The sequence below is a fragment of the Lontra canadensis genome, unplaced genomic scaffold (assembly GCF_010015895.1).
Source record: "Lontra canadensis isolate GAN:19392208 unplaced genomic scaffold, GSC_riverotter_1.0 scaffold24, whole genome shotgun sequence".
Classification (NCBI taxonomy): domain Eukaryota; kingdom Metazoa; phylum Chordata; class Mammalia; order Carnivora; family Mustelidae; genus Lontra; species Lontra canadensis.
The window spans coordinates 13,919,770-13,946,851 of NW_022631018.1; the positions used below are offsets into that span (position 1 = coordinate 13,919,770).

General features: G+C 44.7%; 1 protein-coding gene across 2 annotated transcripts in view; it reads right to left on the bottom strand.

Annotated features, from left to right (window-relative positions):
* DESI2 (desumoylating isopeptidase 2) overlaps positions 1-22,770 on the bottom strand; it is a 39,983-nt gene extending 17,213 nt beyond the window's left edge. The window contains exon 1 of one of the 2 annotated variants that reach the window (XM_032862883.1): positions 22,546-22,770. In XM_032862883.1, the coding sequence (XP_032718774.1) occupies positions 22,546-22,587 (42 nt within the window). In that variant the 5' untranslated portion in view covers positions 22,588-22,770. Of the gene's footprint in view, positions 1-21,936; positions 22,027-22,545 lie in introns of those variants that run through there. The other variant, XM_032862884.1, reaches the window with a different exon arrangement.
* Positions 22,771-27,082: the final 4,312 nt, after the last annotated feature.

The window sequence follows — 27,082 nt, forward strand, 5'->3', positions numbered from 1 at the left end:
TTTGGCCAGGGTGACAATGGGAATGCATTTGCCAGAGTGGGGATCCTGACCTCAGGAATCTTTCCTTTTCTGCCCTTCCACGAATAAAGATCATGATCTCTCCCATGCTTAGAACTCCTTTCAGTTGCCTGGGTATGTACGCTACTACTTTAGAGTCTGAAATCTCCCTGTATTCAAGATTTTACATTCTAAAAAAGAAAGGGTATGTTGTGACACATTTTTTAAGATGGAAAATCTGTAAAATTAGAGAAACTTAAAAACGAGAGAGAAATGTACTATCCAGAAATTTGGCTGGTCCTTTGGAATTCACTATAATAAGACCTGATCTATATAAGATTTCTCGTGAAGTGCTGATGTACTACAGTGAAAAATGAATACTCGGTAGCTTTTCAAGCGTCAGCATCTACTTCCACTCTCGGATGCAAAATTGGACAATCAGGTCAAATGTTTTGTTCAAGGTTTTAGGAAACTTAGAAGTTGCTAAGGAAAGGCTATCTTTACCCAGAGAGATTCCTTTGGGTAGTATTAGACAGCAGAAGCCTACTTCTCCTAACATCATTTTATTCCCCCAGCAAAGGTTTTGTCTTAATATTCCGGGCCAGGCAGGAATCAATGGTGATGTTACATATTCACTGTCAGCGGTAACAACGAAGAGCTCAACAGTCCTTTGATTATCACCTTTCTTTGTACTTTCCATCCCTAGAAAGCGCCCAAATTTAGAGTTAATTTCTTTGTGAGATTAAGGTAACTATTTATCAGTTATAAATCTATGAACAGACAGCTTTACAGACCTTACAGAAAAAAAAAAGGATTATAAGAAATACTACGAACAACCATATACCAATAATTAGATAACAGACGGAATGAACAAATTCCTGAAAAGACACAAACTGCCAGAACTGACTCAAGAAGAAATAAAAAAATCTGAATTGGTCGATAATCAATGAGAATGAAAGAGAACAGATTAGTAATTTAAACCATCCCCAAATAAAAGACTGTGACCAAATGATTTTGGTGAATTCCACCCAACATTTAATTTTTAAAATATTATTTATTTTAGAGGGGGAGAGAGTACGTGCATGAGAGGGAAGAGAGGCATAGTGGGGGAGGGGGTGGGAGGGGGGAGAGAGAGAGAAGGAGAGAGAGAAGCCGACTCCCCACCAAGCGCAGAGCCCGATGTGGGGCTGGATCCCACAGCCCTGAGATCATGACCAGAGCTGAAATTAAGAGTCATGCTTAACTGACTGAGCCACCCAGGTGCCCTTCCACCAAATATTTAAACAATAACCAGTACCAATCCTTCACAAACTACTCCAAAAGACAGAAGGGAACATTTCCCAATAATTTGACACCAAAACCAGACAGACATCATGAGAAAAACTAAAGACCAACATCTCTTATGAATATAGACTCAAAGATCCTCAACAAAATACTAGAAAATTGAATCCAGCAACATATAAAAAGCAAGTGAGATCTATTCCAGGAATGGAAGGTAGGTTTAATATTAAAAAAAATCAATTCATGTAATATACCATATTGGTAATATACCATACCAACAGAATAAAGGACAAGATCCACAGGATCATCTCCTTAGATGCAGACAAGCACTTGACAAAATCCAACACTCTTTCATGATATAAACACTCAACAGACTAGGAATATGAGGAAACTTCCTCAGTCTGATAAAGGGCATCTATGAAAACCCATAGTCTGGACTTTTGGCTAAGATCAAGTGTAAAGTCATACTTAATGGTGAAAGATACAATGCCTTCTTTCCCTTTTGGATCAGAAACAAAATAACGATGTCTACTCTTGCCCGTTCCAAAGATCCTGTACTGGAATTTCCAGCCCAGTCAATTAGAGAAGAATAAGAAACAAAAGACACCCAGATTGGAAAAGAAGAAGTAAAATGATCTCTACTTGCAGATGGTGTACTCCTGCATATAGAAAATTACTGGAAGTTCACTAATGACCTATTAAGAACGAATAAACAAGTTCATCAAGACTGCAGGGTACAGGATGAATACATAAAACATCAACTGCATTTCTCTGTACCAGCAATGAACAATACAGAGATGAAATTAAGAAAATTCCATTTACACTGGGGAAGGTATGCGCTATGGTGAGTGCTGTGAAGTGTGTAAACCTGGCGATTCACAGATCTGTACCCCTGGGGCTAATAATACATTATATGTTAATAAAAAAATTAAAAAATAAAAAAAAAGAAAATTCCATTTATAGTTAAATTAAAAAATATTTAGGGATAACTTGAACAAAAGAATATAGCTCTGCATCTGAAAATGATTAAAACCTTCCCAGCAGTATTATTTCTAAAAGCCAACCAATGGGAACACCTTAAATGATCGTCAACTGATGAGTGAACAGGGTGTGGTGTTTCTACACAATGTAATATTTCTCGACAAAAGCAATGGAGCACTGACGCATGCAATGACATGAATAGCCCTTGAAAGCATCATGCTAGGTCAGAAAAGACCACCTACTGTAGGATTTCGTTTCCATGAAATGCCCAGAATAGGTAAATTTAAAAAACAGTATTATTAGTGGTTATCTACAAAGGGGAGGTTTGCAGGGAAATGGAAGTAATTGTTAACAGGATGGGGTTTATTTTTTTAGGGTGAAGACAAATTTCTAACATGGTCTGATATGATGGTTGCAGAACTCAGGGAACACATGTGGAAATGTGTCCACAGTAGTAAATACTTTTCTCAGAGTAAAGAACACATGAGTTCACATGTCCACTGAATTGTACACAGGGTGAACTGTATGGTATGTGGATTAAAAACCCGTTTTAAAAAGGCTAGGAATAGACATAAAGGATGTACTAACTCGTGTCAAATGGCAGAAAGCCTATTATTTTATAGTTGGCAAACTTAAACGCAAACGGTTCTATAAATAACGTGTCCCCCAAGGATAAGTTTTCCTTTAAATACAATACACACTTAGCTTCTTGGGAGGGGAGGGAAGGAAAGATGGCATTATAGGGAAGTTTTCCCTATGTTAACAAAATGAAAACCGAGAAATTCATGAGGAAAAAAGTTCCCATTTCCCTGTTCTTAGTCTAACAAATGGTCTAATACAAACTTTACTAGGAGTGAAAGAAAACAAACAATTATGAATGTGGGACTTTTGACCAAAAACAAACAAACAAACAAACACCAGTTAAAAATATATTAGTGACCTTAAAACATTTTATAATAACAGAAAAGATGGTCCAATTAGTTCTTGAACTCTTATCCCCAGTCAAAAACCTTTAAATGGGTGACTTCTCAAATTACAGACTGCATTCCTAGGTCCAGACAGCTGCTTTCCAAAACATGTAGAAAGCAGGCTATAAACAAACAACACACCAAGAACAGAAAAAACCAACTCTAAACAGATGTATTCTGGTCAGCTACCAGAATGCACAGATGAACAGCAGCATGTTCCTGCCAAAACTTTCAGAATTTACGCTATGAAGCAGATTCGATGCTTTTTCCTTTGGTGTGATTTTTTTTTCCCCCTGAATGAATTCAGAAGAAAAGATGGTAAAGCCTTCCAGGGAACACGGTCATAGAGAGAGACACCCTCCAAATGTTTCTGCTCCTGTTCGGGCTTCCTTGCTCTATTATTAGAGCACACGCCTGAAAGGCTCGGATCTTGAAAAACTGGCCAGGCTGCTGGTGGAAGCTGGGGGGCACTTAATTCAAGGTCAGCGTGCCTCGCCTCCGCGAGTCTTTTGGCCTCAAAGTCCCGCCCAGGCTTTGCAGACAGCAGGGATGATGCCTGTTTTAAGTGGGGATTCGATCAGGTAACTGGAAACAAACAACACCCTCTGGAGAAGCTAAGCCTTTTACTGAGTGGTCTCAGTTGTCAGACTTCCCCGCCGGTTTAACGGCCATCCGGCCATCCGATCGGAGCTCAAGGTGGTTTAAATGAACCGTGGTGCTTCTCAGCGCTTCTCCAACGCTTGCCATTCCTTGGCTTTACTTTGGGAAAGTATTTACTGCCGTGGACATGTTTCACGTGGCATCTCTGCAGTGAAAATCTCCCTACAAAGCTCAACAGGGCTTCTCGAGCCCATGTGGGAATTCCTGCTTTTGCAGAACGCCGTCAAACACGGACTCTTCTAAGAGGAAAAAAAAACCCTAAATCTGCAACATGAAATCCCAGCCAAGAACACGCGCGCACGCAAAACAAACAAACAGAGCAAGCTGCTCAATTAGACGCGACTGGATGGTAGTGCGACTTCTGTGAATTGTTGCTGGATAACGTCTTCGCTGATTTTGTTGCCTGAACAGGAGCAGATGCCAGAGTCTACAATGACACACTTGGGAGAAATGGGGTAATGCAGAACGGTGTTACCCCAAGGCCTTTCGCTTGAGCTGGAGCAGCCCGCTCCCATTCCTGGAGCTTGGTACAAGCCTAAGAGGTCGACTAGCAATCTGGGGGTTAGTTCGAGAACTGTGGCTCCTAGAGCTCTAGGGCATGACAACAGGGCCGGCCACCAGAGACCAGGCTGTGTGACACGGAACCTCAGGGGCAGGTCCACTGCAGGTGCCTGGATATCCAAGTTTACCCCGTGCTGAGAAAGGGAGTCCCTCAGCGGCTTCCAGGAGAAATCGGCTGTCTTCATTTGAAAGTTAACTTACTGTTTGATTGCTCTCAAGTCCCTCCTAACACACTGAAGGAAAACAGTAAACCTGCCGGGTGCTACCACAAAATCTGCTCTCAAACCACGACCCAACAGCAGAGTCACCACGACACGGCTGCGGAACTGCCCACCTAAATCATGTACAAGAGGCTGTCATTAGGTCTGCTTACTCCAAGGCTCTTTCCCTTGGCGTCTAACAGGGAAGCCCACAGTGTTCCTCTGTTCCGGGTTAGATCACAAGGATCCGGCTTCTATTATATTCAACTTTCCTCCCGAGATCATGGCTCCGATAAAAAAAAAAGGCTGATCCAAGTATGACAACTCACCGGAGCTAAAGCAGGTCAATTACAGTGGACAAGACAGCCGGCCGAGGGTCGGGGGACTGGAGCGCTTTGCCTTGGTTTCTTCTTGTACATGCACACACGCCTGCTTAAGGAACCCGATCGGTCTCAGAAAGTGTCTGATTCCAATTCAGGTCCTGGAGCCAGCATGCCTGGGTTCAACTTCCAGCTTCACTCTTTGCCAGCTGTACAACCTGCATAACCCCATTATGAAATGGGGATGAGACACAGCCTCTACCCCAGGGGACTACTTCAGAATTAACTGAATATATACAGACTTAGAACACTTGTCTGGCCTGTGGTAGCCGTGTTACGAGTAGCAAATACATACATTTACCGACCTACACGATCCTTCCCTAATACTTCTGTTTCACATAGTGGGAATGCACATGTAAATAAGCAGGTTAGCTCTGGCTCTCTTTTAATTCTCTGGAAGTTGATGTCAAATGATCAAGAGCAGTGACTCATTAAACTGAATGGCAAACAATGGCAGAATTAATTGGATTCTACTTTAAGACTCCGGCAAGCAATTATTTATGTTCTTGAGAAGAACTGATTTGAGTAAAAGGTCTCTGTTCAGCGAGGTGGCAGGACGACAGCTTCTCGAGCCAGAGCAAGGCACTGAGGAGCTGACTGTGGCACAAGGACCTTAAGGCCTTGCACTCCCTCAGTAAACAGGGAAGGATCACTAACCCACACTTAACCTCTTTTGACACCAAACCCTGCCACTCGAGTTTACAAGGCTTTTCAAAGCATCTTAAGTATTAACATAAAGTAAAAGAACACACTTCAGAGAAAAATTATCTTGAAATATGTGGGAAGGCAACAAAGGCATAAATAAACTATAATTACTTTTGAACTCGATTTTGCCTTAATGCAAAAGCTGGCCTTGGTATTTCCATTTATTACTTTAAAGCAGTGTTTACAGAAGTGACTTCATTGCGGCATATTATAGTCCTATATTAAAATGTTACATTATTCTTCTGGTAGAGAACTTCCATCAAACTTCATTTCAGTCAGTGATTTGCCTTATCAACTTAATAAGATTTTAAATTTCCTGTTTGAAAGCAGCAATGACAATAAAATGCCATCTTTCTAGTCTGGAACTTAAAACACTTAATATAACCACTTAGGTCCTGGGCCTGACTCCCTTAAACCGATCGCAGTATGAAGTGCGACCATTTCCCCTAAAAATCCTAGAGCCAGTGTTCATATGGATTAAAGCAAATGTTTTACTTACTTCCCACAAAAAGGTGCTTAGGGAAAAGACAAGGCATTTCAATTACAGAGTTAAGAATTAAAAATAAACGGTGAGCAGTGGAGGCTGTGGGGTAATTACTAGAGGGCAGACTCATGGAAAACTGTCCTCGTTGTTCACACTGTGGAATCAGCTCAGGAGGTCTTTTTGGCACCACTGGGTTGAGTCCCAGATAATTTTACAGCAAATGCTATTTAATAGTAAATCATATTAAAATGCTATCTATAGAGCCTTAGCATCGAGCTAATCGTAACACTGAGTCAATAAAAACTCACTAAACGAGCGGAGACAGTCTAGTATCTTTTCCAGATGAATCCATATGCATCCGGGGCTATCTGTTAATTTGTGTTGAGGCTGTATGAAAGATGGCACCACACGGAGACCCTACTCCATTCCTGTTTTTAAGAAAATGTCCAATCTTTTCATTACCAGAGAATATTATCTAAAATAAGCACATCACTCACTTTGTAGGTCTTGGGGGGGACAAAACTTTATGTAACAAAAACATTTTCATTATACATTATGTGTAAGTTGTTGATAACGTTGGGTATTAAGCCACAATCTCTGGAAGTGATCTCTCCTGATTACAAAAGGTTTGCCAGTATTTTTTAGTTAATAGTGTTTCAAGGTTTGTAAATGTGCTGTCAAGTTTATTCCCTTCTTGAGACAATGTGATCAAACATACACATGTGCACTAAAGTTCGGGCACGGGAGCTTCCCAATTGCCTGGGACGGTCCCAGTTCACATGTGTTTCTGTGTAACTGTTCACCCTCTTTTATTCCTGAGTCCCAGTTTTGATAAATTTTAAGGTGAGCCCACAGCTGGCCTTCCTAAGGACTGTCCTTCGAGACTCAAAAGCTCCTAAGCACTGCCCTGGGCTCCCGAGGGTGAGTACACACACCTACACACGTGCGCGTTAACAGAAAACCAACGAAAACACGGTGCTCTGTATTTCGTACGAAGCTAAGGTTTCCTCCTCCAATTTTGAAAACAAATCATCGTGCTTCTCATAGGACCCCATTTTAGGACCCACCACAAACTAGACACAGGATCATTGAATTGGTAAGTTATTTAAAGGAGAATTGATTTTTAAAAGTCAAATCGCTGGTGAACCAAATGCCCTTTGAATGTATTTCAGACTAAGCCTATTTTACAGAACCTACAGTTAGACTCTTCTGGTGATGAGAAATCGATGGGCGAGGTACTGGGTCCTGATACCACATCTGCAGCAGAAAACCAAGTTCTTGGTAAAACCTCCCTATCAGGCGTTGGCTTTGGTTGTATCTATGGCTGGTGTCAGATATTTCAGAAAAATCTGAAAACTTCTTGTATGGCTTACGTCTACCTGGTCATCCCCCTGGACTGGGCTCTAAACTGAACGCGGCCTGAGACTGAGCCTTCTTGAATTCTGGATCCTTTATGCTGCCTAAGACCTAGTAGACCACTCGAAAGCTTGATGAATCGAAGCATTGCAGCAAGGAGTTTGTCATGTTCTCCCTTTACCTTCTTTTTAACTGTGGCCCATGGAAAAGAGCACCTCCATTCTTTTACGCACTCAAGCAATATTTATTGAACACCTACTACGTGTCAAGCACTGGCAATGAAGCAAACAAACACGGAGTTCTTGTTTTCATGGAGCTTGCGTTCTAGACAGGTGTCTTCAACTGTAGGCTGCAACCTGTTAGAGGATCCCAAAATTTTTTCGGGATGTTGTTACCAGCCTTACGAATGATATATATGAATGAAATATAATGGATGAAAAAAATGAATGAAATATAATGGAACAGAACTAATCAGAGGACAAGATCCAGAGCAAGGTTGTTTCCTGAACATGTGGTCTCTGTTACCTGTGTATAATTGCATTATGTAAAATGTATTTCTGAGTGAGTCCAGGATAAAATTGAGAGCCACCGTTCTAGAAGGGTCCCCCCTAAACTGCACCTCAGTTTAAATCTCATTTAAAATGTTTGCTTACAGCAAAGCTATAAATAAAGCGAGTCAGACAAGTCTGATTTAATAACATGCGGGCACCCCTCCTACGTGTCAGGGACTGCTGGGCGCCGGGGATACAAGGATGATTAACTCACAGTCCTTGTCCGTAAGGAATTCATTAAGAAGGAAAACAGTCACAACTTAGTGTTTAAACAGAAATATGTATATATATATATAGTAAATTAAAAACTCACTTTTTGAATATTATCCTACAACATACTTTCACTTACTCTGTCTTCCATAATGACAAGAGTGCATGTAAAAAACATAAATTACTTTAGGGACGTTCTGGCAAGCCACTTGGCCACAGTCACATGACGAGGCGCTGAAATGCAAATGGAGCCTGGGTTTCACAGTTTCCACCTACCGTTTTCCTACCACAGGGCTCTACCTCCAGCAGAGAGTCTCACATGCTCTTGCTTTTCTTTACATGATCTTGAAGCTTCCTGAACAACCTCACAGTAAGATGGAGACCATGACTACTAAGTCATCATTTTTCCTGAAGTGTGAAGTTACGGTGACCCCTCTGGCACCACCACAGACCCAGTCTTTGCCTAAATGCCATATAATGTGTCCACCCGGTCGCTAATTTAGTAACGTAGAGAACTATTCTGGGAGCTGACTTTCACATCTGAAAGGGGAGGGAAAAATCTAGAAGATATGGTCTTTTCGAAAAAGAGCATTGCAACCGTACTCCAAGTGGACCACTCTTTTTATACCATTTAGGAAACGAGAGTACGCGCGACAGGTTATACTGAGAACCGGAGGAAACAGCTAATGTGTAAAATTCTTTATCTGGTGGTTCCTTTAACTTTTTGCTGGACAATGAGCTAGAAATTATAACTAGGCTATGGTACACAAACCAGTCTCAGGCCGAGTTGTTTATTTTCACAATTTCCATCAATGTTTAAAGGCTTAGAAATAGTTCCCCTAAGTTCATCTGGCCGAAAGGCTATAGATCAGCTGTCAAAGCCAACACTCAAGAGGGGAAAAAATGCTTCATGTAATTAACCCAAGTGTCACGCATACACTACGATGGAGATTTTAGAGCAAATGTCAAACATCCAACAGCCTGCTTCTAATGCCTCAGCTTGGGTAGCACTTTGTTCCCTGAAGGAGAACACTCCTGTTGATCCACTGAGGAAACTCCACAGATCGGGTTACTCAGGTGTCGTGACTGTGCAAAGCATACAGACAGCTCATTTCGCTCCCATAATCTGGCAACAACTACACTAACACACTGCTAACACTTTCTGGAGCTTATCATGGGCCATGTCCCATTCTGTGCATTTCATTTAAGTTGCCTCAGGATCGTACAACCCTATGGACTTGATACCCTATGATTTCCGTTCCAGCAAGGAAGCCTCTGTTTAGCAGGAAACTTTCCTAGGTCACGCAGTTAAAAAGCAGGAGGCGGGATGCAAATTCATGCAGGCTGACGAATTCCAGACTGCGCCACGAAGACAAAGCATTGCACACACTACTTAGGAAAACAGATTCCAGACGGCAGATGGCAGGCCTGACCAAGGAGGGCTGGCTGTCCCAAGCCTCAATCGTGGCTCTTTGTCACATCGATACTCTTGTTTTGAACCAGTGCAGGTGTCTGGGGCTCTCATGTGCCACCTGACAGGCTAGGGAGGTCCGTCAGGACCGCAGAGCAGCAGGTCCCTCGAGGGGAGCAGCAGCTGCGAGCGAGATGACACAGTGGAGAAAGGAACCGTTTCAGGATGACAGGTCCTAGGGGAACCCAACACACCTTTTAAACGTAATTACAAAGTACCAAGTTCTGGGAATAAAGAGTAAGACCCTGTCTCTGCCCTCAAGCTCATGCCAGAGTAAGGAACTTCAACAGGTGTACTGCTGAATTACTGTTTATACCCACAGAAGACAGCAACTGGAATGGATGAAGGGACCTCACACCCCACAGCTCTCGCTTGCTTCCTTGCTAGCCTTCTGGAAGTGACACATTTCTAAAGAAGTTGATCAAAAAGACACCCTCGGGCTGGAGGGCATGGTACACAATGGTGGATGGCCAGTGGGGATAATGTGGAAGGAACTCTACTCAGTTCCAAAAGGAGGACGGGCACCTATTGCAGCATATGCGCATACCAACTGGAAGGCCAATTTCAGAGCGAGAAGTCCTTGCACCGGAGTGCAGTGCAGGGCTGGGATCTAGGACACAGTGGGAGGTCTGACCTCAGATGGGACGTGGTGACTCCCACTCTGAGAACAGGAGGTAGGGCGGAGCACACCATGATGGCAGACTACAGAATCTAACTCTGATGAGGGTGTAGTAAGGGAGTGATTATTTTAAGGCACTGGCTCAAACGACTTCCGGGGGTGCCAAGCATAAAGTTGGCAGGGCCAGCTGGAGACCCAGTAAGAGTTGATGTGGCAGCTCCTCTGGAGGCCGAATTCCTTCCTTCTTAGGGGACCTCAGTATTTTCTTGGGGCCTTCAACTGATTGGATGAGGCCCATCCACAACATGGAAGATAATCTGCTTTATTCAAAGTCTACTGACTTAAATGAAGAGACTCTTAACTACAGAGAACAAACTGAGGGTTGCTGGAGGGGTGATGGGGGGGATGGGCTAATGGGTGATGGGGACTAAGGAGGCCATCTGTTGTGATTAGCACTGGGTATTACATGTAAGTGATGAATCACTAAATTCTACTTCTGAAATCAATATTATACTACACGTTAACAAACTAGAATTTAAATAAAAACTTTTAAAAAATGCTAATTGCATCTGAAAGATGCCTTCACAGCACCATCTAGACTAATGTTGGACTAAAACCTGGGGACTAGCTTGGCCTCGTCAAGTTGACACATAAAATTAACCATCCTAGAAATAATCACAGATATAGGGTTGTTTTTTTTTTTCCTACTGCCCACTCATGAGTTCCAGAAAACACAGAGTGGAAGTTAGTTTGGCAGAGGGGTGGGAGAGGCAGTGAGATTAGGACAAATAGAGAAATAGCACCTTCCAGGGATGGGAGGAGGAGGAGAAATGTAATGTGGTGGTTAAGGGCACAGACTTCACTGTCAGAGCTCGTGGTTCCAGACTGTGCGCCACCACTTACGGCGTGATTCTGAGCAGGTTCTTCGGGTAAACCTGTGTCATCATCTTAAAAAGGGATAATAATATGGGGCAAGGGCTCGCATGTTGTAATCACTCAAGCTTAGTCCTTATATTATGGGGAGACTTGATATTCTAACACCTGGGGTTAGCATTGCTAACCCCAAAATCATTCGTGATTTTAATGTCATTGCACTTAAAATTTCAGTGAGTTTTTTTTTTTGACAAACTGATTTTAAATTTTACTTGAAAAATTAACGTGTGAGAAACATAAAATTCCAAAAGAGAGAAAAAGAGTCTTCCATCACCAGTATCAAAACGTGCTGGAATACTAGTTACACATCTGGTAATGGGACAGGAAGAGGCAGCTAAATACATAGCTAGCCCAGAAAGTCAAGAAGTTAGACTCCTAGATCCATGATAACTTAGTTTAGGATGACTGTGGTATGTGCCTCCAGTTAGCATAGGGAACCACGGATCATTCAATCAACGGTGTTGGGATAATTGGCTTTCCACTTGGGAATAAACACGGAGCCTATTTCTGTAATTTTAGACCAGGGAAAGCCTCTCCAGGGCTGGCAGAAACCAGAAAGGTCCTAAAACAACAACAGTTTTGACCACATGCAATTTGAAATTTCTGGAAGGCAAATATGCTTAAAAAACTTATGAGGGGGTTTACTGTATTTACGGTCACTTCATGATGTCTGTATTTGGTCCTACTTGTCTTCATTCCACATTCTTCTTTTTGTTTTCTCTCTTACACTGTATGAACTGTGTTCTTTCTGCTGTTTTGCCTCTCAATGTAACTTTACCCCAACAATACTTATGTTTATATGAAAAAAACTGTACACATACAATTTTCCAATACCAACCCAGACCAATTGCATCTGCTGACTTACCTCCTCCCTCTCACCAAAGATTTGGGCAATATAATCTGGGACTTAATCCTCTTAACATCATGTTCTCTGTGAAGAGCAATTCTGGACACTGGCACTGGAACCATACATAGCATTATAGATAATATAATTATATATTATATTATATATATATATATATACATATATATACATATATATATACACACATATATATATATGTGTGTATATATATATATATAGGAGATAGCATTGCTAAATGAGAAGTGGAGCCCACAGGCTTTTCTTTCACCCTGTCATCACTCCATTCTCAAGGTCTGGGTCATTTTCAGCTTCCCAAAACGTGCCTGATACTCTCTAGGTCCTTTTGCACGAGTGACAACTTAAGAAGCCACAGCATTCAGACAGAAATGTTTGCCCTTTCCCTCTGTAGATAAGGCTCCATTTTATTTAGGCTTTGGTGTCATGAAAAAAAGTTAGCTTGATTTTATCCACTGGAGTAACTTTTTTGCCTGTGTGTATTTGTAGGACCTTCTACTTTATCCTTAACATTTAAAAGTTAAACGAGGCTTTGGTTGAATGTTCCTTTTTTTGACTTAAACATTTTTTTTAAATTTACATTCAATTTAGTTATCATACGTGTATTATCAGTTTTAGGGATAGAGTTTAGTGATTTATTAGTTGCATAGAACACCCAGTGCTCATTCCATCAAGTGCCCTCCTTAATGCCCATCACCTAGTTACCCATCCCCTCACCCCCTTCCCCTCCAGCAACGCTGTTTGTTTCCTACAGTTAAGAGTCTCTTAAGAGTTTGTCTTCCCGTCTTTATCTTATTTTCCCTTCCCTTCCCTTCCCCTGTGTTCACCTGTTTTGTTTCTCAAACTACACAAATGTTCCTAACTTTTAGCAAATTCTGCCTGGCACTCGATCCTTTTAGAGCCTAACATTGACCCTTCTACTCAGAGTTCTCACAGATTTTCTTAATCTTGCTATTTTCTCCTTAGTTTTCAATCTCCTGTTGTAATTTTCAATAAGGCAATGTTGCTCTTCAGCTCTGTGGAAACTATCCCCATCTTGGGGTGCTCTTTCTTTGGTATCACCTGCTCTATTTTCAATGATCCTCATGAACCTGAGAACATCAGAAATTCCCCTCAAAATCTCTCTTGCTTCTTGCTGTACAATTTACTTAGAAGGCACGTGGCCTGACTTATTACCCTTTGTACTTGCATACCCTCTGCCTGGAACATTCTCTCCCTACACAGCCACGTGGTGTACCCCTTCACATTTCAGGAATGTCTTCTTGGTGAGGTCTTTCTGGACCACTCTATTGGAAACTGGAGCAGAAATTAAACTACACCATCCTCACCTACACTCTCCTACCCCTCCTCTGTTTATTTTCCTGTTTAGCCCTAATGCCATTTAATATACTGTATTATTTTTCACTCACGGCTCGTAGTTTTGCTACATGCATCTTATGACAATCTGGCTTCATTTCTCCAAGGACGCATGGTGTGCCCTGGGCAGGGTTAACGTACCGAAGCTAGTTGTCAATTATTTCTCCATTAACAAAGCTCCTATTTTTAGGTTTGATAAATCTTAGCTAGCGATCTCTACACTGACACGTAGACGTGGCGCTCTTCAAATAGTGGCTGGTAACAACTATATATATTGACTTGATAAAAAATACGGTGATGGAACCTACTGGAAGTGTGAAATACAGAGTGTAAAGCCAGACTGCATACTGTACTGTGCTAGCACATGAGAACATCACAGTTACCGTGAGAACAAAGCTCAGTCACAAACGCATCACAGCACTGGCGGTCTTCCACGCTTCCCAGAGAACTTTGGAATGTCTGTCAACGAACACATGACAACACGCCAAGACAAAAAACCAGCAGTGCAGGAGGCTTGTACAATGCCACGCAAGGCTCAGTTCCACATGTGCATCCTGGTATCTGGCAACTGATACCTCTCTTAATGCAGGAAGAAACTTTAGTGAAAGAAGCAAAATTGTGATGCTGAGTAAGATGAGTCAACAGGCCAAAAAAAAGAAAAGAAAAGAGAAGAAAAGAGAAAAGAAAAAAGAAAAGAAAAGAGAAAAGGAAAGAAAAGAAAAGTGAAGTGTACCGCTACAAACTGAAGACTTCGAAGACAAGTGCCTGGTACAATCCACAAGATCAAATCAGTTGTTTGCACAATATTGCCATGAGTCTACACGCATTTTAAATGCATTCAAATATGTTGTATTTTGCAATAAAGTCTTTTAATTTTGTTACTCATTTTTCATGATTATGTCCTTTCAAATGAAAGTACCTCTTTTATATTTTGTGATTTTTTTTTTTTTTTTGCAAATTGCCTTAGTCAATTACTTTTGCGGCAGAAATGTTGGCAGCAAAGATGTCTGTGGCAAAGATGTTTATGGGGAAACGATCTAGAATATTTTACTTACTTTTTCAGTTTATTCTCTTAATAGATGGCTCACATAGATGGGTTTGGAATGAACCTATTTAGCGATTTGCATTTATTAACTATTTGCATTTTCTGGATTAAAAATTTCAAAGAGCGAGAAAAACCCAAACAAACCCATTTTTGTCATTGGGGAAGAAAAGAATATGAAAACAGGAAAGATGTCAGTTCTTCCCAAGTTACTTTAAACTGCACAAGAACCAGTGTGATTCCGATAAAAGCAACAACAACAATCTACAGACTGCGGGGCGTACACCCACAAGAACTGAAAGCAGGGACGTGAGCAGATCTTTGCACACTTACGTCCACAGCACGATTACTCCCATTCGCCAAAAGGTGGGAGCAACTCCGATGTCCGCTGACACATGAACGGATAAACAACGGGGTGGGTACACATGCATACAGTGAAACATCATTCAGCCGTGAAAAGGAAGGGAACACCGGCACGTGCTACAACACGGATAAACCTTGGGGAAGCGACATGAAGGGAAGTCAGTCAGCTATGAAGAGACGAGCACTACTGGATTTCCCTTCTTCGAGGTATCTAGCCAAATTCATAGACACAAAGTAGAATGGCTGTGTCGGGGGTGGGGGGCGCGGAGTTCCATGAATACAGAGTTTTCAGGTTTCGCAGGATGAAAACGCCCCGGAGACTGGCTGCACAGCACCGTGAATTACGCTACTGAACTATACGGCCACCAGCGGTCAAGGCGGTAACTTCTAGGTGTATTTTAACACAAGTAAAACAACGACAACAACGAAGTGACAATGTATGGAATTTTTCAGAGAGCCTAGAAAAGGAAATGAGTAACAGCTAAAAAAAACTCGGGAAAAAGAATGAAAGGAAACTGGCCCAGCCATATACAAAGATATGCCATGAAATTATAATAAAAATAGTGTAGGAACAAGATTCACCAATTCTGTACGGGCAAGAACTTAGTGTTACGACAAGGATGCCATCCTAATTTAGTGAGCAAAGACTTTCATTTCAAATGATGGGGGGGTTAATCAGCTTTTAAGTTATTGTTTTGGGAGGCCAGTCACAGTCATATAACCCATGTCCATTTCAGATTAACCGAAACTTACAAGTTATTTTCATGTGTCTCATCTCCCTCTATTATTTTTCTGCCTTTCTTATAGTATACAATGATTTATTTTGGCCGTCCTCCCTTTACATTCTATTCACCAACTGGGTGAGACTTGGAACGAAGTTGCTGCTTTGGAATGTAAGCAATCTTGTAGAAAATCAGTCAATAAATGAAAAGTAAAGGTTATGTCCTGTTTTAAAAGAACATCTATTTAATGGAAGAATTCACCTACAATAGTCGGCTCTCCTTGGTATTTAATAGTATTTAATTTACAAGTTTCACTGAATTCTATTCTGAGAACTTGAGCACAGATGTGACATCAGGGCGGACAGACCAAACACCACCACGGTTTGAAGGGTCTGCAGTCAGCAACATGCCACTCACAAAAGGTTTCCATGCTTTATTTTTAAACTCTACTTATTTAGGTAATTCCTATACCCCACACGGGGCTCGAACTCTCGATCCCAAGTCCAGGTAGTCACACACTCCTCTGACGGGGCCAGTTGGGCACCCTCCACGCTTTATTTTTTCAATACTTCAAGTCTTCCACTTGAAGTTATTGAGTTAATGCTCATTCCATGCCGAGTCAAAGGACTGCTAAAAGGTATTTCTGGGTTTACAGAATACTGTTCCTAGATGGTGTGATAATGGAAAATGACTCCGCGAGGGGTCTATACCCTCGTTTCCAGAACTTGTGAATCGGTCACTGTGAATCATGGCAAAGGGTCTTTGCAGACATGCAAGCCCAAGACACCTGAAGACAGGGAGCTTATTACCCTGGCATATCCTCATGGGTCCCCTTTAATGACATGAGCTATTAGAAGCGGAGAAGTCTCTCTGGATGGAGGTAGAAGAGACGCAGTAGAAGGGAAGTCAGAGACATGGGAGGTGAGAGGGCGGACTCCAGGCACCGCTGCTGGTTTGAAGACCGGGCAGGCAAGAGGCTTTAAGCAGCTGAGAAGGGCTCCCCGCTGCAGCCAGCAAGGACTGGGCCCGCGACCCTACAACCACAAGCAACTCAGTTTTGGAAACCCTCTGGATGGGCCTGGCGGTGGGTCTGCCCCTGCACCGCGCCAGCTGCTGGTGACTTCAGGGATCTCAGGCTTGTGAGAGCCCAAGCAGAGGAGCCAGCTGGGCCCGCCTGCACTTGTGGCCCACACAAGGCACACCCCATGTACCCTGTTCTAAACTGCTAAAATCAGGGCAATTTGTTACTGCAGCAATAGAAAACAAACACCTAGAGAGACTGAATTCTTTTCTCATCTCTACTAAATGGGGACAAAGAAAAGAGAATGCCACGGGTAATGTGGGGGGCAGATTTAGGGCTGTCATTCCCTCGGCTAGACTCAGGGACTCACGGGTCCCCGGTCAAGCCGGCTGAGGCAGCAGAGGAATGTCAGCTCCGAGGAAATGAGGACGAGCTCCCGTTAACTGGTTACTCCACGTTATGATTCTGACAATGTTTTCAGAAAGATTATGTTTCAAGGAGGGACTACGTGTTTTTGGTTTGTCCCTCTTAGTTGTCAAATGACCGTCACTGCATCAAGCAGAGTGTCTGCAGGCGGCAGCGCGGGAAGGAACGCGGAGGCGAGCAGGGCCTCTCAAGGAGTGCCACACCCCCCACCTCACAAAATAACCCGATTAACACCCATTTCCTCAGTCTAGGCCCACAGTGTTTAAAAAAATAGAAAACTTTGTCGAAGAATATCTGATGATTTTCCCATCCTCTTCCCGCGCTCCCCATCCCCTCGTTTGATCAAAAGCTAAAATCCAGAAATACATTAAGTAAAAGTAGGGGGACAAATGCTGAAATAGGTATCGGGCCCAAAGAGAAGGGATATCTGAAGGCCTTTCTGAGCCATTTCTCAGTACTGGCACCATTCCTAATAAAACCGCCTACTGGAAATCCCATCCACTTGGTAAATGTTTATGGAACACGTTCTCATGACAGATCCTGTTCTAGACACTGCTGTCAAGGAACCTGGTCTAGCGGGAAGCAGGGAACTATAACACGTCTGTTGTAAGGTACGTGGAAAGTACAAAGAGGGCACAGGCGTTCACTCGAGTCTGGTGACTATGGGCCAAGCTACAGGCAGGAGGAGTGGGAGATGGCCACTGGACAGAACATTCCAGGTGAGACCAACAGGAGTAAAGATACTGCGGCATGAACTACTACAGTACAGCCTGTTCACATAACTGGACAATCCCATCATGTGAGCATAAAGCGTCTATGCTGGGGTGGGAACCAGTGGGGGACCAGTAGGAGGTCGGCCCCTAATAGTCAGGTAGGGGTCACATCATAAAGGGCATTAGCCTCTACCTCGCAGGTGAATGTGAAGCCGAGGAATGGCACAATCATTCACATGTCAGGAGACTGCTTTGGTAACAGAAGAGGAGAGAGATTCAAATGAAGACCAGAGACCGCAACCAGGAGAAGGCTATTATATGAACAGAGATAACGAGGACCTGAACTTAAGATGCAACAGTGGAAATGAGCATAAGGTCCCCAATTTAAGGAATACTCAGAAGGTAAAATATGTGACAGACATCACAGGCTTCCAGCTAACTGCCATTTCCAGCTCCCTGCCTTCCTTGCCGCAGCTCACCAGGCGGGCCAGGAAAGCCAGCTAGCCCCTCTCTCGGCTTCGACAGCCACAGGTGAGCCCATTCCAGACCATTCCTTAGGAGGGGAGGGTGGCTCTGGCAAAGCATTTTCTGTGAAAAGGAGAAAAAGGCTCTACTCGCCTCTGTCTTTCTTCACACCCTGCTGGAGGACGTTCTATTTGGTGCCGGGATGGTCATTTCCCAAGTAGGAGGGGACAAACCAGAACAAAAGCCAACAGGGAAGGGACAGACAGAGGGACAGACAGCAGCACGAAGGATGGAAAGTCTCAGTCCTTGGTGCCCCCCAGCTGAGCTGCTGAACTAACCCGGGATCATTTATCTCTGGAGTCAAGAGGAGTATCCTTCCAGCTTAAGCTACTGATGGTCAAGCTACTGCTTTCAGACAGAATCAACCAGACTATGAGCGGCGGGGCCTGGGGACTGGACTCTGACGGCTCATAATACAGAAGCAGCAGTGCTTTTACTCCCAGCATTCTGGCTTGGAAAACCAAGCAGAAGGTCATCAAGACAAAATTATAATCCAAGATTGGGGGTGGGCAGTGTTGGGTCGAGTAAAGGGTGACGTCTGAGCTGGGAAGGTGATTTAGGTGAAGGGTGCATGTAGATGTGTCTGGAACTCATTTAAAAAGTCTGAATTAGACGCACAGATGCATGCGAAGTCAGGTCACACACGTGTGCCCTCACATGCTCTTGGAGGACTCAGATGGAAGCGGGATGGTCAAAAGAAATACGGACCCAAACTTCCTTATTTGAAGAGTCTTAGTGCTTTTTTTTTTTTTTCCCTATTAAGGCTCTGAAGATGTACAAATACTATTTGAAAACAGGAAGCAGCTTACTGAATGAATCTAAAAGTATTATCGTGCTACTGCATGTTATTTTGTAAAACTTCATTAGTGGCCAAGATGATCCGAAATGGCACAAATTCGGGGTCTCTGGCAAATGAAACAATCGTGGGAGACAGCCTACACCAGACACTGGCCCGGCCCCTGACCCCCAGCTGAATCACCTGCTTTACGTGTGCCCGTAAACTAGGAACATGTGAATAACCTCATTCCAGGACCCAGAAATAACCCAGGCCATGTTTTATTGGTAGCAGACTACCCCAAAGTACAAAGAGGAACATAATCACTGAGAAAGCAGCAAGCAATAATTTAGCTGCACTGTGTAAGATTAAGTAACCTTTTAAGGATTATCCTATCCCTCCATGAGAAGAAGTTAATACAGGTGACCCTGATACGATTTCTTTCTTACATGCAGCAGTTCTGGAAGAAGAGAAATGATCAGCGATTCCCCATCTAGGGAACAGGAAAAATGCAGTCCAAGCTGGGGCAGGTGACGGTCTCCCAGAGAGCCACAAGGATACAAGGCAAAGGGTCCCTATAAACTGATTATGAGTGAAAAACAGGGGTTGATTTTGATGTTTGCAAAGTCTAGTCTGGATGGACTCTGCTAGACGCGGCCTGCACAGACAAGAGCGGTCCCCATCAAAGGCACCTATGATGCATGAGCAGTACAATCAAAGATAAAAGAGATTTGACCTTGACATCAAGCAGAACCGTTTCAAAACCAAGACAACTTGAGAAAGAGCAGTTTGAAAGATATGATCTTCTACCTCAACACACTGGTCTTCATTCAAAAACTAACTCTGATCACCCTGCTTCCTACCATGAAAACTTTAGATGATTCCCCCGGTTCAGAGACCAGCCCCCCCTCAGCCCTTGTCCCAGCCCCAAACGAATAAAGTTCTAATCAAACTGTCCATTTGTCTCTTTCACGCAGGCTACACTGTTATAGGGGACCAGCTGTTTCCCAGTCCCACCTGCGCTCTCCTCCCGCCACTGTTCCTGCTGACTGTTCTCTGCCTGTGGAGGTCCTGTACCCCTCGGCAATCCCTAATTCTACAACCCACATGTGGTCTCCTCCTTCACATCCTCTTCTGCCATTCCACGATCAAAATCATGCTACTTTGTTCTGAATTGTTACTACTGTTGTACCTCCTCTATGAGAGTCTCAATTCCTCAAAGGAAAAAGGATAATTCAATCATTTTTGTGACTTTTCCAAGGTCATAATAATTGCAGGCTGCCGAATTAGTGACACGAAACAGCCACAGCCTGAAAGCCCTCCAGAGAACATGCAAGGGCAAGTTTGTTAGAAGTCTAATAATTCAATTATTTGCCACGCTGACAGACACTCATATGCTCCTTCTCCTATTGCTAGGAAAAAGCAATGGATAAGAAATAAACACAGAAATTATTCAGTAGAGGAGATAATGAATCAGACTGCAGTCTAGAAATTCTAGATCCTATTTTTAGTTATCTGGGCAGGTTGAATTTACCCCTTTCTCTACCTGCCTCCTCTGTAAGTACCTACTTTACAAAAGTGATATAAGGAATACGATCTTTATTAAAAGACATGTTAATATTTTTAATATCTTTCAGAACACTCTTCCCTTTGAAATATACTGGTTTACGTGTGCCCGTAAACTAGGCATATGTGAATAACCTCATTCCGGGACCCAGAACACCAGTATCATCTCTAGCTTTTCCTACAGTCACCACAATCAGCAATGCTTCTTGTGATTCAGAGAGTCCCTAAGTGTAAGGAAGCCCATTACCTGCCAAAGAATGCACTGGCACTTTTATTTTAAAAAGGCAAACTTATCTCTACCTCTACTTTCAGATTTTAGTCTACGACCCTCTGGCCATTGCATATCCTAATTTATAAAGGGGTCGAATGACCCAGAAGAAAAACACATACTGCGCTCTCAAAAGAAAATATGCTGTGAGATACTTTGTAATAGTCTTCGTGAATAAACAAGAAACCAAATGCACACCACGGGGGTGGAGACAGGCAATGAAACAGTAAAAAGGCAGTAAAAACTCTTGAACAATAAAGGCATCCAGTACCATAAGAAGTTAACATCTAGAGAATGATTTCTAACCCGTGACCTAGGCCAAAGACCTTACCAAGTGCCCTGCTGTTCTAGGCCCTCCAGTTCGCCCCTAATTTTTTCTGCATGTCTCATTTCCCTCAGCCCGTCAACCCACCTCCTTCCACCTCCGAACCCAGAACCCACGTCAACGGAGACCTCACCTCAAGTTCCCAGCAGCGTCTAGCCCATCCTGACATAATTCCCAGATTAGGACACGGAGCGCCTCTCTACCCACGAGGGGACAGGGTAAATTCAGAAATGCAGACCCAGGGCCAGGGAATGAAAAGTTCAGATCTGCGAGTGAGAACCACGACTTCTGACTTCTAGCACCTCAGCTCTTCCGCGCCTTTAAGCCAACAAAACTGATGAGGACTTCTTCCTCTGCCAAGAGGTTTCGCACCTCGAAGGCAGAGGCGACTCTCTCACAAAGCAAAAACGCATCAAGCGAAAGCAAACAAACCCAAGCTCGCATCTTAACTGCCACGACCATCCCCTACCGGGAACTTCAGCTGCGACTCTAACAAAGCCGTGCTGGGACTCGGTTCCGTGGGCTGGCCGTCCTGCAAAGTTAGGTGACCTCACACAGAAGCTCTCCCCTTCCCTCTCTTGCGGTCACGTCAGGTACCTGTTGCATCACCTGGCGAGTGGTCTTCAGAGGCCAGCGCAGGAGCCCCACCAGGACCCCCACAGAATTCAGCTGGGCTTGCTAAACTGGAGCCTCGTTCGCGTTAACGAGGTTGCCCTGGAGGCAAAGGGGTGCTGGCTCCCGTTCACCTTGGACGAGACTCTAGCACCGGCACCGACAGATGGGACTTTCGGGACCTGGAAGGGCTTGGGAGTTCCTGAGGACCCGGGGCAGGAAGAGGTGCTCGGGGACGGGGCGGCCCGGCGTCCGGGCGGCAGGAGAGGGCGGTCGGACCCCCCGACGGAAGCCTCGCCCGAAGGACGCCGATCCGCCGCCCGGGGGGTCGGGCCCGGCGCGGGCTCCGGGCCGCGCAGGGGCCACCGCCGGGGCTCCAGGCGCCCCGAGCCCGGGCGGGAGCCCTCGGGCGGACCGGGCAGCGCTGCCCGCCCGCCGACGTGCGCGAGGATTCCAACAGCCTCCTGCTCCCCTCCCCCACCCCGAGAACTAAGCTGGAGGCGGAGACGCGAGGCAGGAAGCGCAGGGGCCGGGGGCCGGGGGTCCGAGCCCCGCGCCGAGCGGCCGGAGGCTGCCGGCCTGGGCCGCACTCACCATGTCGTACACGTTGAGCACCACTAACTGGTTAGCCCCCATCCTCCTCCCCGCGGCCGCCGCCTCGTCCTCCAGCCGCTCCGTCTCCGCGGGGCCGAGGCCGCTCCCAACCCCGCGGGCACTTCAGGGGGCCGGAGCCGGGCACTACGCGCACAGCCCGGCCCGCGGCAGCCGGCGCGGGAGCATCGGGGAGCCGGGCCGCTCCCGGGCGCCGCCGACAGGACCCTCTGCGCCGACGGGGCCGGACCGCTGGCGGGCCCGCTCCGGCTCAGGCGCCTCCCCTCGGCAGCGGACACGTGGGGAAAGGCGGGGCCTGAGCGGGGCGGGGGGCGGGCGCCAGGCGCCCCGGGGGCGGGGCCGGCCCGGCGCCGGGGCTGAGCCCGCCTGCGCTCTGGCTCCGCGCGGCCGCACCTCGGGACCTAAAATGGCGCCTCTCACACTGCGGGAGCGGGGTTCTAGAAATACTACAATTCCCGGCATGCAGTGAGGAACACCCCCCCCCCCTTCCCCACTCCCCAACTCGCGGCTGGAAGCGCAGAGGCCGAGTCTCCACGACTACGGCTCCCAGCATGCCGCGGGCCCCGCCCCCTCCCGCTCCTTACTGCACCGGACCTCCCCGGGAGACTACAGCTCCCAGCATGCAGTGCTTGGGATCCGCGCCGGTCCTCTGCCGTGCGCCCTTGGCGGCAGGTGAAGTCCTCTACCTTCAACCCCTTTTCGTCGGTGCCACTGTTAGTTTCTGTCGCATTGATTCCGTGGAAGCCAGCTGAATGTGGCAAAAGACCATAGTGACAACCCTGTTTTTCAAACCCTCCGTGCTGCTTTTTTTTTTTTTTTTTGCACGTGGAACGGTGGGGAAATAGAGGAAGGCAGGTTGCTGGGGGTGCGGGTGGGAGTGGGGTGGGGAGGGGCACAATGTGCATCCGATCCGGTTAGTACTCAATATGAAATCTTACATTTTATGAAACTATCTTGCCGTCAGGGGAAGAGAGTGCAGTACTCACAGATTGGCATAACCCTAGGACACAGTAGTTGCTTTTCCATTTATTCAACAAATATTTGTCGTGTGCCTGCCATGTGCCCGGCCGTGTTGCAGGCCCTGGGGAATACCGTCCACAAGAGGAGGAAGGACAAATATGGGTGATATGTGCTTTGCAGAGAATCAGAATAGGATGAAGTGATTGACCGTAATCTTAGATTAGCTGCAGCTGGAAAGTCTTGGGGACGAGGTTTGGTTTAAACAGATTTGAATGGCAAATATCCGTCTGGACAAATATCCCCTCAAAGGGGAATAGCAAAGCTAACATTCAGGCAGTTGGAGGGTTGGGGGAATGAAGATGTTCTCTCCTGATTTGCTTTGATTTTTCGCAACATGTAAGAGGCAAGGCGAGGGATATAGGGAATTTGGAGAGAGAGGTGTAGAATAGGGAAAAACAAATATACTAGGGAAACAGGATTCATTTGCCAGTGTTGTGTGAAGGTAGGTGCTGTGTGCGTGATATTTGACTGTCCTCAAGTGCGATGTGGACAAATTTCTAAAATTAATTTCTGGTGTATCCTCCTGCTTTGCTTCCCTTCCCTTCCCTTTCCCTCTGTGGCCTTCCTCTCCACCTAACCCTGTTGAACAAGCTAGAGGTGTGGGGGAAAGGCTCTATCCCTTAACACCTCACTTAGTCTTGGCTGCGCAACTGAGGGTTCACACCGCTGGTTCACTTCACCTCTGACCCCGCCCACGTGCCTTACCCTTTGTGAAATCATCTGCTCCTAGCTTCGCTGTCCCAGGCCAGCCAAAAAGTCTGATGCCCCCATCCCCATACCCCTTGTCTCTCTTGAGCACTAGGCTAGTTTAACCTGGCACCTATAGGACTTCTCCACAAGAGGTATTAATTTCCTATTCTGTTATTAAAATGATCACCTGCTTAGTGGTTTAAAATGACATAACACAAATTTCTTAGAGTCCTACCGGTTAGGAGTCCAAAATGGGTCTCCCTGGGCTAAAAGTCAAGGACTGTGTTCCTCCTGGAGGTTCTAGGGGGGAGAATCTGCTTCCTTTCTCAGCTTCTAGAGGCTGCTCTCATTCTTTGGCTCATGGCCACATTGCCCTGACCTCTCTTTATCATATCTTCTCTGACTCTCCTGTTTAACCCTCTTTCACTTAGAAGGACTCTTGTGATTACATTGGCCCACCTGAATAATGCAGGATAATGTCATCTCAGGATCCTTAACTAATCATATCTGCAATGTCTTTATTCCTATGTAAGGTAATATATTTGAAGGTTCTCGAGAATTCGATGGGGACATCTCTGGGGAGCTATTATTCTGCCTACCACACAGGATGTCCCATGATCATTTCACATTCATCAGACACGAGAATTCACTGTCTGATGATGAAATGACTTGTTGCTTGTGTAATTTAGGTACTGATCCACCAAAAACTGAAATTATCCATCATTCATTCATTTTGAGCAAGTATTAAAGGAATACTTTTTATGTGTCAACCACTGTTTATCACTCATATATTGTGATAAAACAAGACTGCTGCTCTCATGAAGCTTACAAACAGCTTACAAACCAGTGGAAGACATAAAATATATAGATATTTTATGTCTTCCACTGGTGTGTGTGTGTGTGTGTGTGTGTGTGTGTGTGTATATATATTCATTAATTTATCACTTAAATTGAAGGAGACAACAGTAGTTGAGCATAAAAAGGAGGCTTTTTGGGGGGTAGTTGCCAGGAGTTGCTCTAGGAATATTAAAGAAACTAGCAAGAGAAATTTTAAAATAAACAGGAAATGTAATATAAACATTAACACGTAAAATTTAATATAAGAAACATTTCCTATAAAATGTAATATAAATGTAAATTGGGTACTGGAGGCCTAAAAAGACAAAAAAGGGAACACTGAGGTGTCACAGAGGTAATCAGCACCAGAAGCAGCTGTCATCCCCAAGTCTTGGGGAACAAAGAGGTTGGAATTTAAAGAGCTTTGAAGCTTGGAGGAGAGTCCCATTGAGCTGTGTTTAGTGTCTCTCAAGGGCGCTATGATGCCGGTCCTGGAAGGTTTTTATGAATTTGAGTTAGAGATCAAACAGTGCTATTCAAGCCTTCTGCTTTGCTGGGGTGAATAAATATGGCTAAGTTCACACAGACAGGAAAGGTGGGGACAGGAAGCCCTTGTTCCTCCTCCTTGCCAGTATCCCTCTGGCACGTGGTGCCAGAGAGAGCGACCAGAGTTCCAGCCTTCATCGCAGCCAGAAAGGCAGATTTGAGACTGGTAGGAGCCTTGATATCACCTCCCACAAAGGATTCCTTGGGCAACGTGGAGGGAGATTCAAGTTTCCAAAGCATTATAGAGAAAAATAAATGTTAAATTTCTTGCTCCGTGAGCCCTGTTGTAGAGAGGAACAGAGTCCAGCTGTGCCTGATTTCCTGTTGTGTGCCAAATTACCCCCAAACATAACAGCTTCAAGCAAAAACATCTTAGTTTCTAAGTCAGGAATCTGAGAACATTGGATTCATGTTTAGGTGAATATTTTTGGCTTGTGGTCTCTCCCAGGGTTTCAGTCATCTGAAGGCTTGACCGGGGCCAGAGGCTCCACTTCCAAGCTTTCTTACGTAGCTATAGCGGGAGGATCCGGTTGGTCACCAAAAGTTACAAAGGTGGAGTCTAGAGTTCATCTTGAAACAGTCCGTTTTCCATTTCAGAGTTACCAGTGGAAGAGGAAATGTGGTTGAAAAATTCAGAGGCTACTTGTATTTTTTTGTCTTAGATGTCTTTACTGATGAAGTGGCTTTTTAAGCCATTGATAATTGAACCAGCTTATGGATGTGACAGGGAAAGCGACGATCTTTGATCGGTCTTTGATAGTGGTCGTTGAAGTAGCTGCTCAGGTAGGCACTTCTGCTCTTGATCACCTTATGCAAGACATTTAGTTGTTCCTGGCTAGGTGATAAGAGTTCAGTGTAGCTCACCTATCCATGTTGTGCTTCCCATGTCTCCAGAATTAATTCCATATTGGCACTAAATATAGAGCTCATTCTTGTTAAAGTCTGGGCAATCAACTGCCCTAGGGGCTGTTCCATTCTTAATCGGTACAAAAAGGCCTGGGTCCCACAAGAACATCGCATCCCAGACTCCGTGACCAGACCAGGCAAGGACTTGGCTTGCCATTTTGGTAACCCATATGAGGATGTGTCCTTGCGCATTCTGTAAGATGGGCAGATAATGGAATATTGTTTTCCATGTGAATATGAATTATTTCTGATCTTCTTTTCTCATGGGAGAGTCTGTGCCCAGAGAAGAATGCATCTGCCAGATCAATAGTTGCACATGGGATACCTGAGCTCCAATGAACCCACCCTAACACAGATACACATCTAGCAGTTGGAACTGGTGCTCCTACTTGGCTAAATCTGAAGGAGTCATTCTCCTTTACTTTTACTTTACTTTTCTGCATGAGCCAACTGGGTCATTAAGTAAAGACATGACAGAGACCACCAATCCTCCATCTTTTTAGGTCCTTAATGGTCTAAG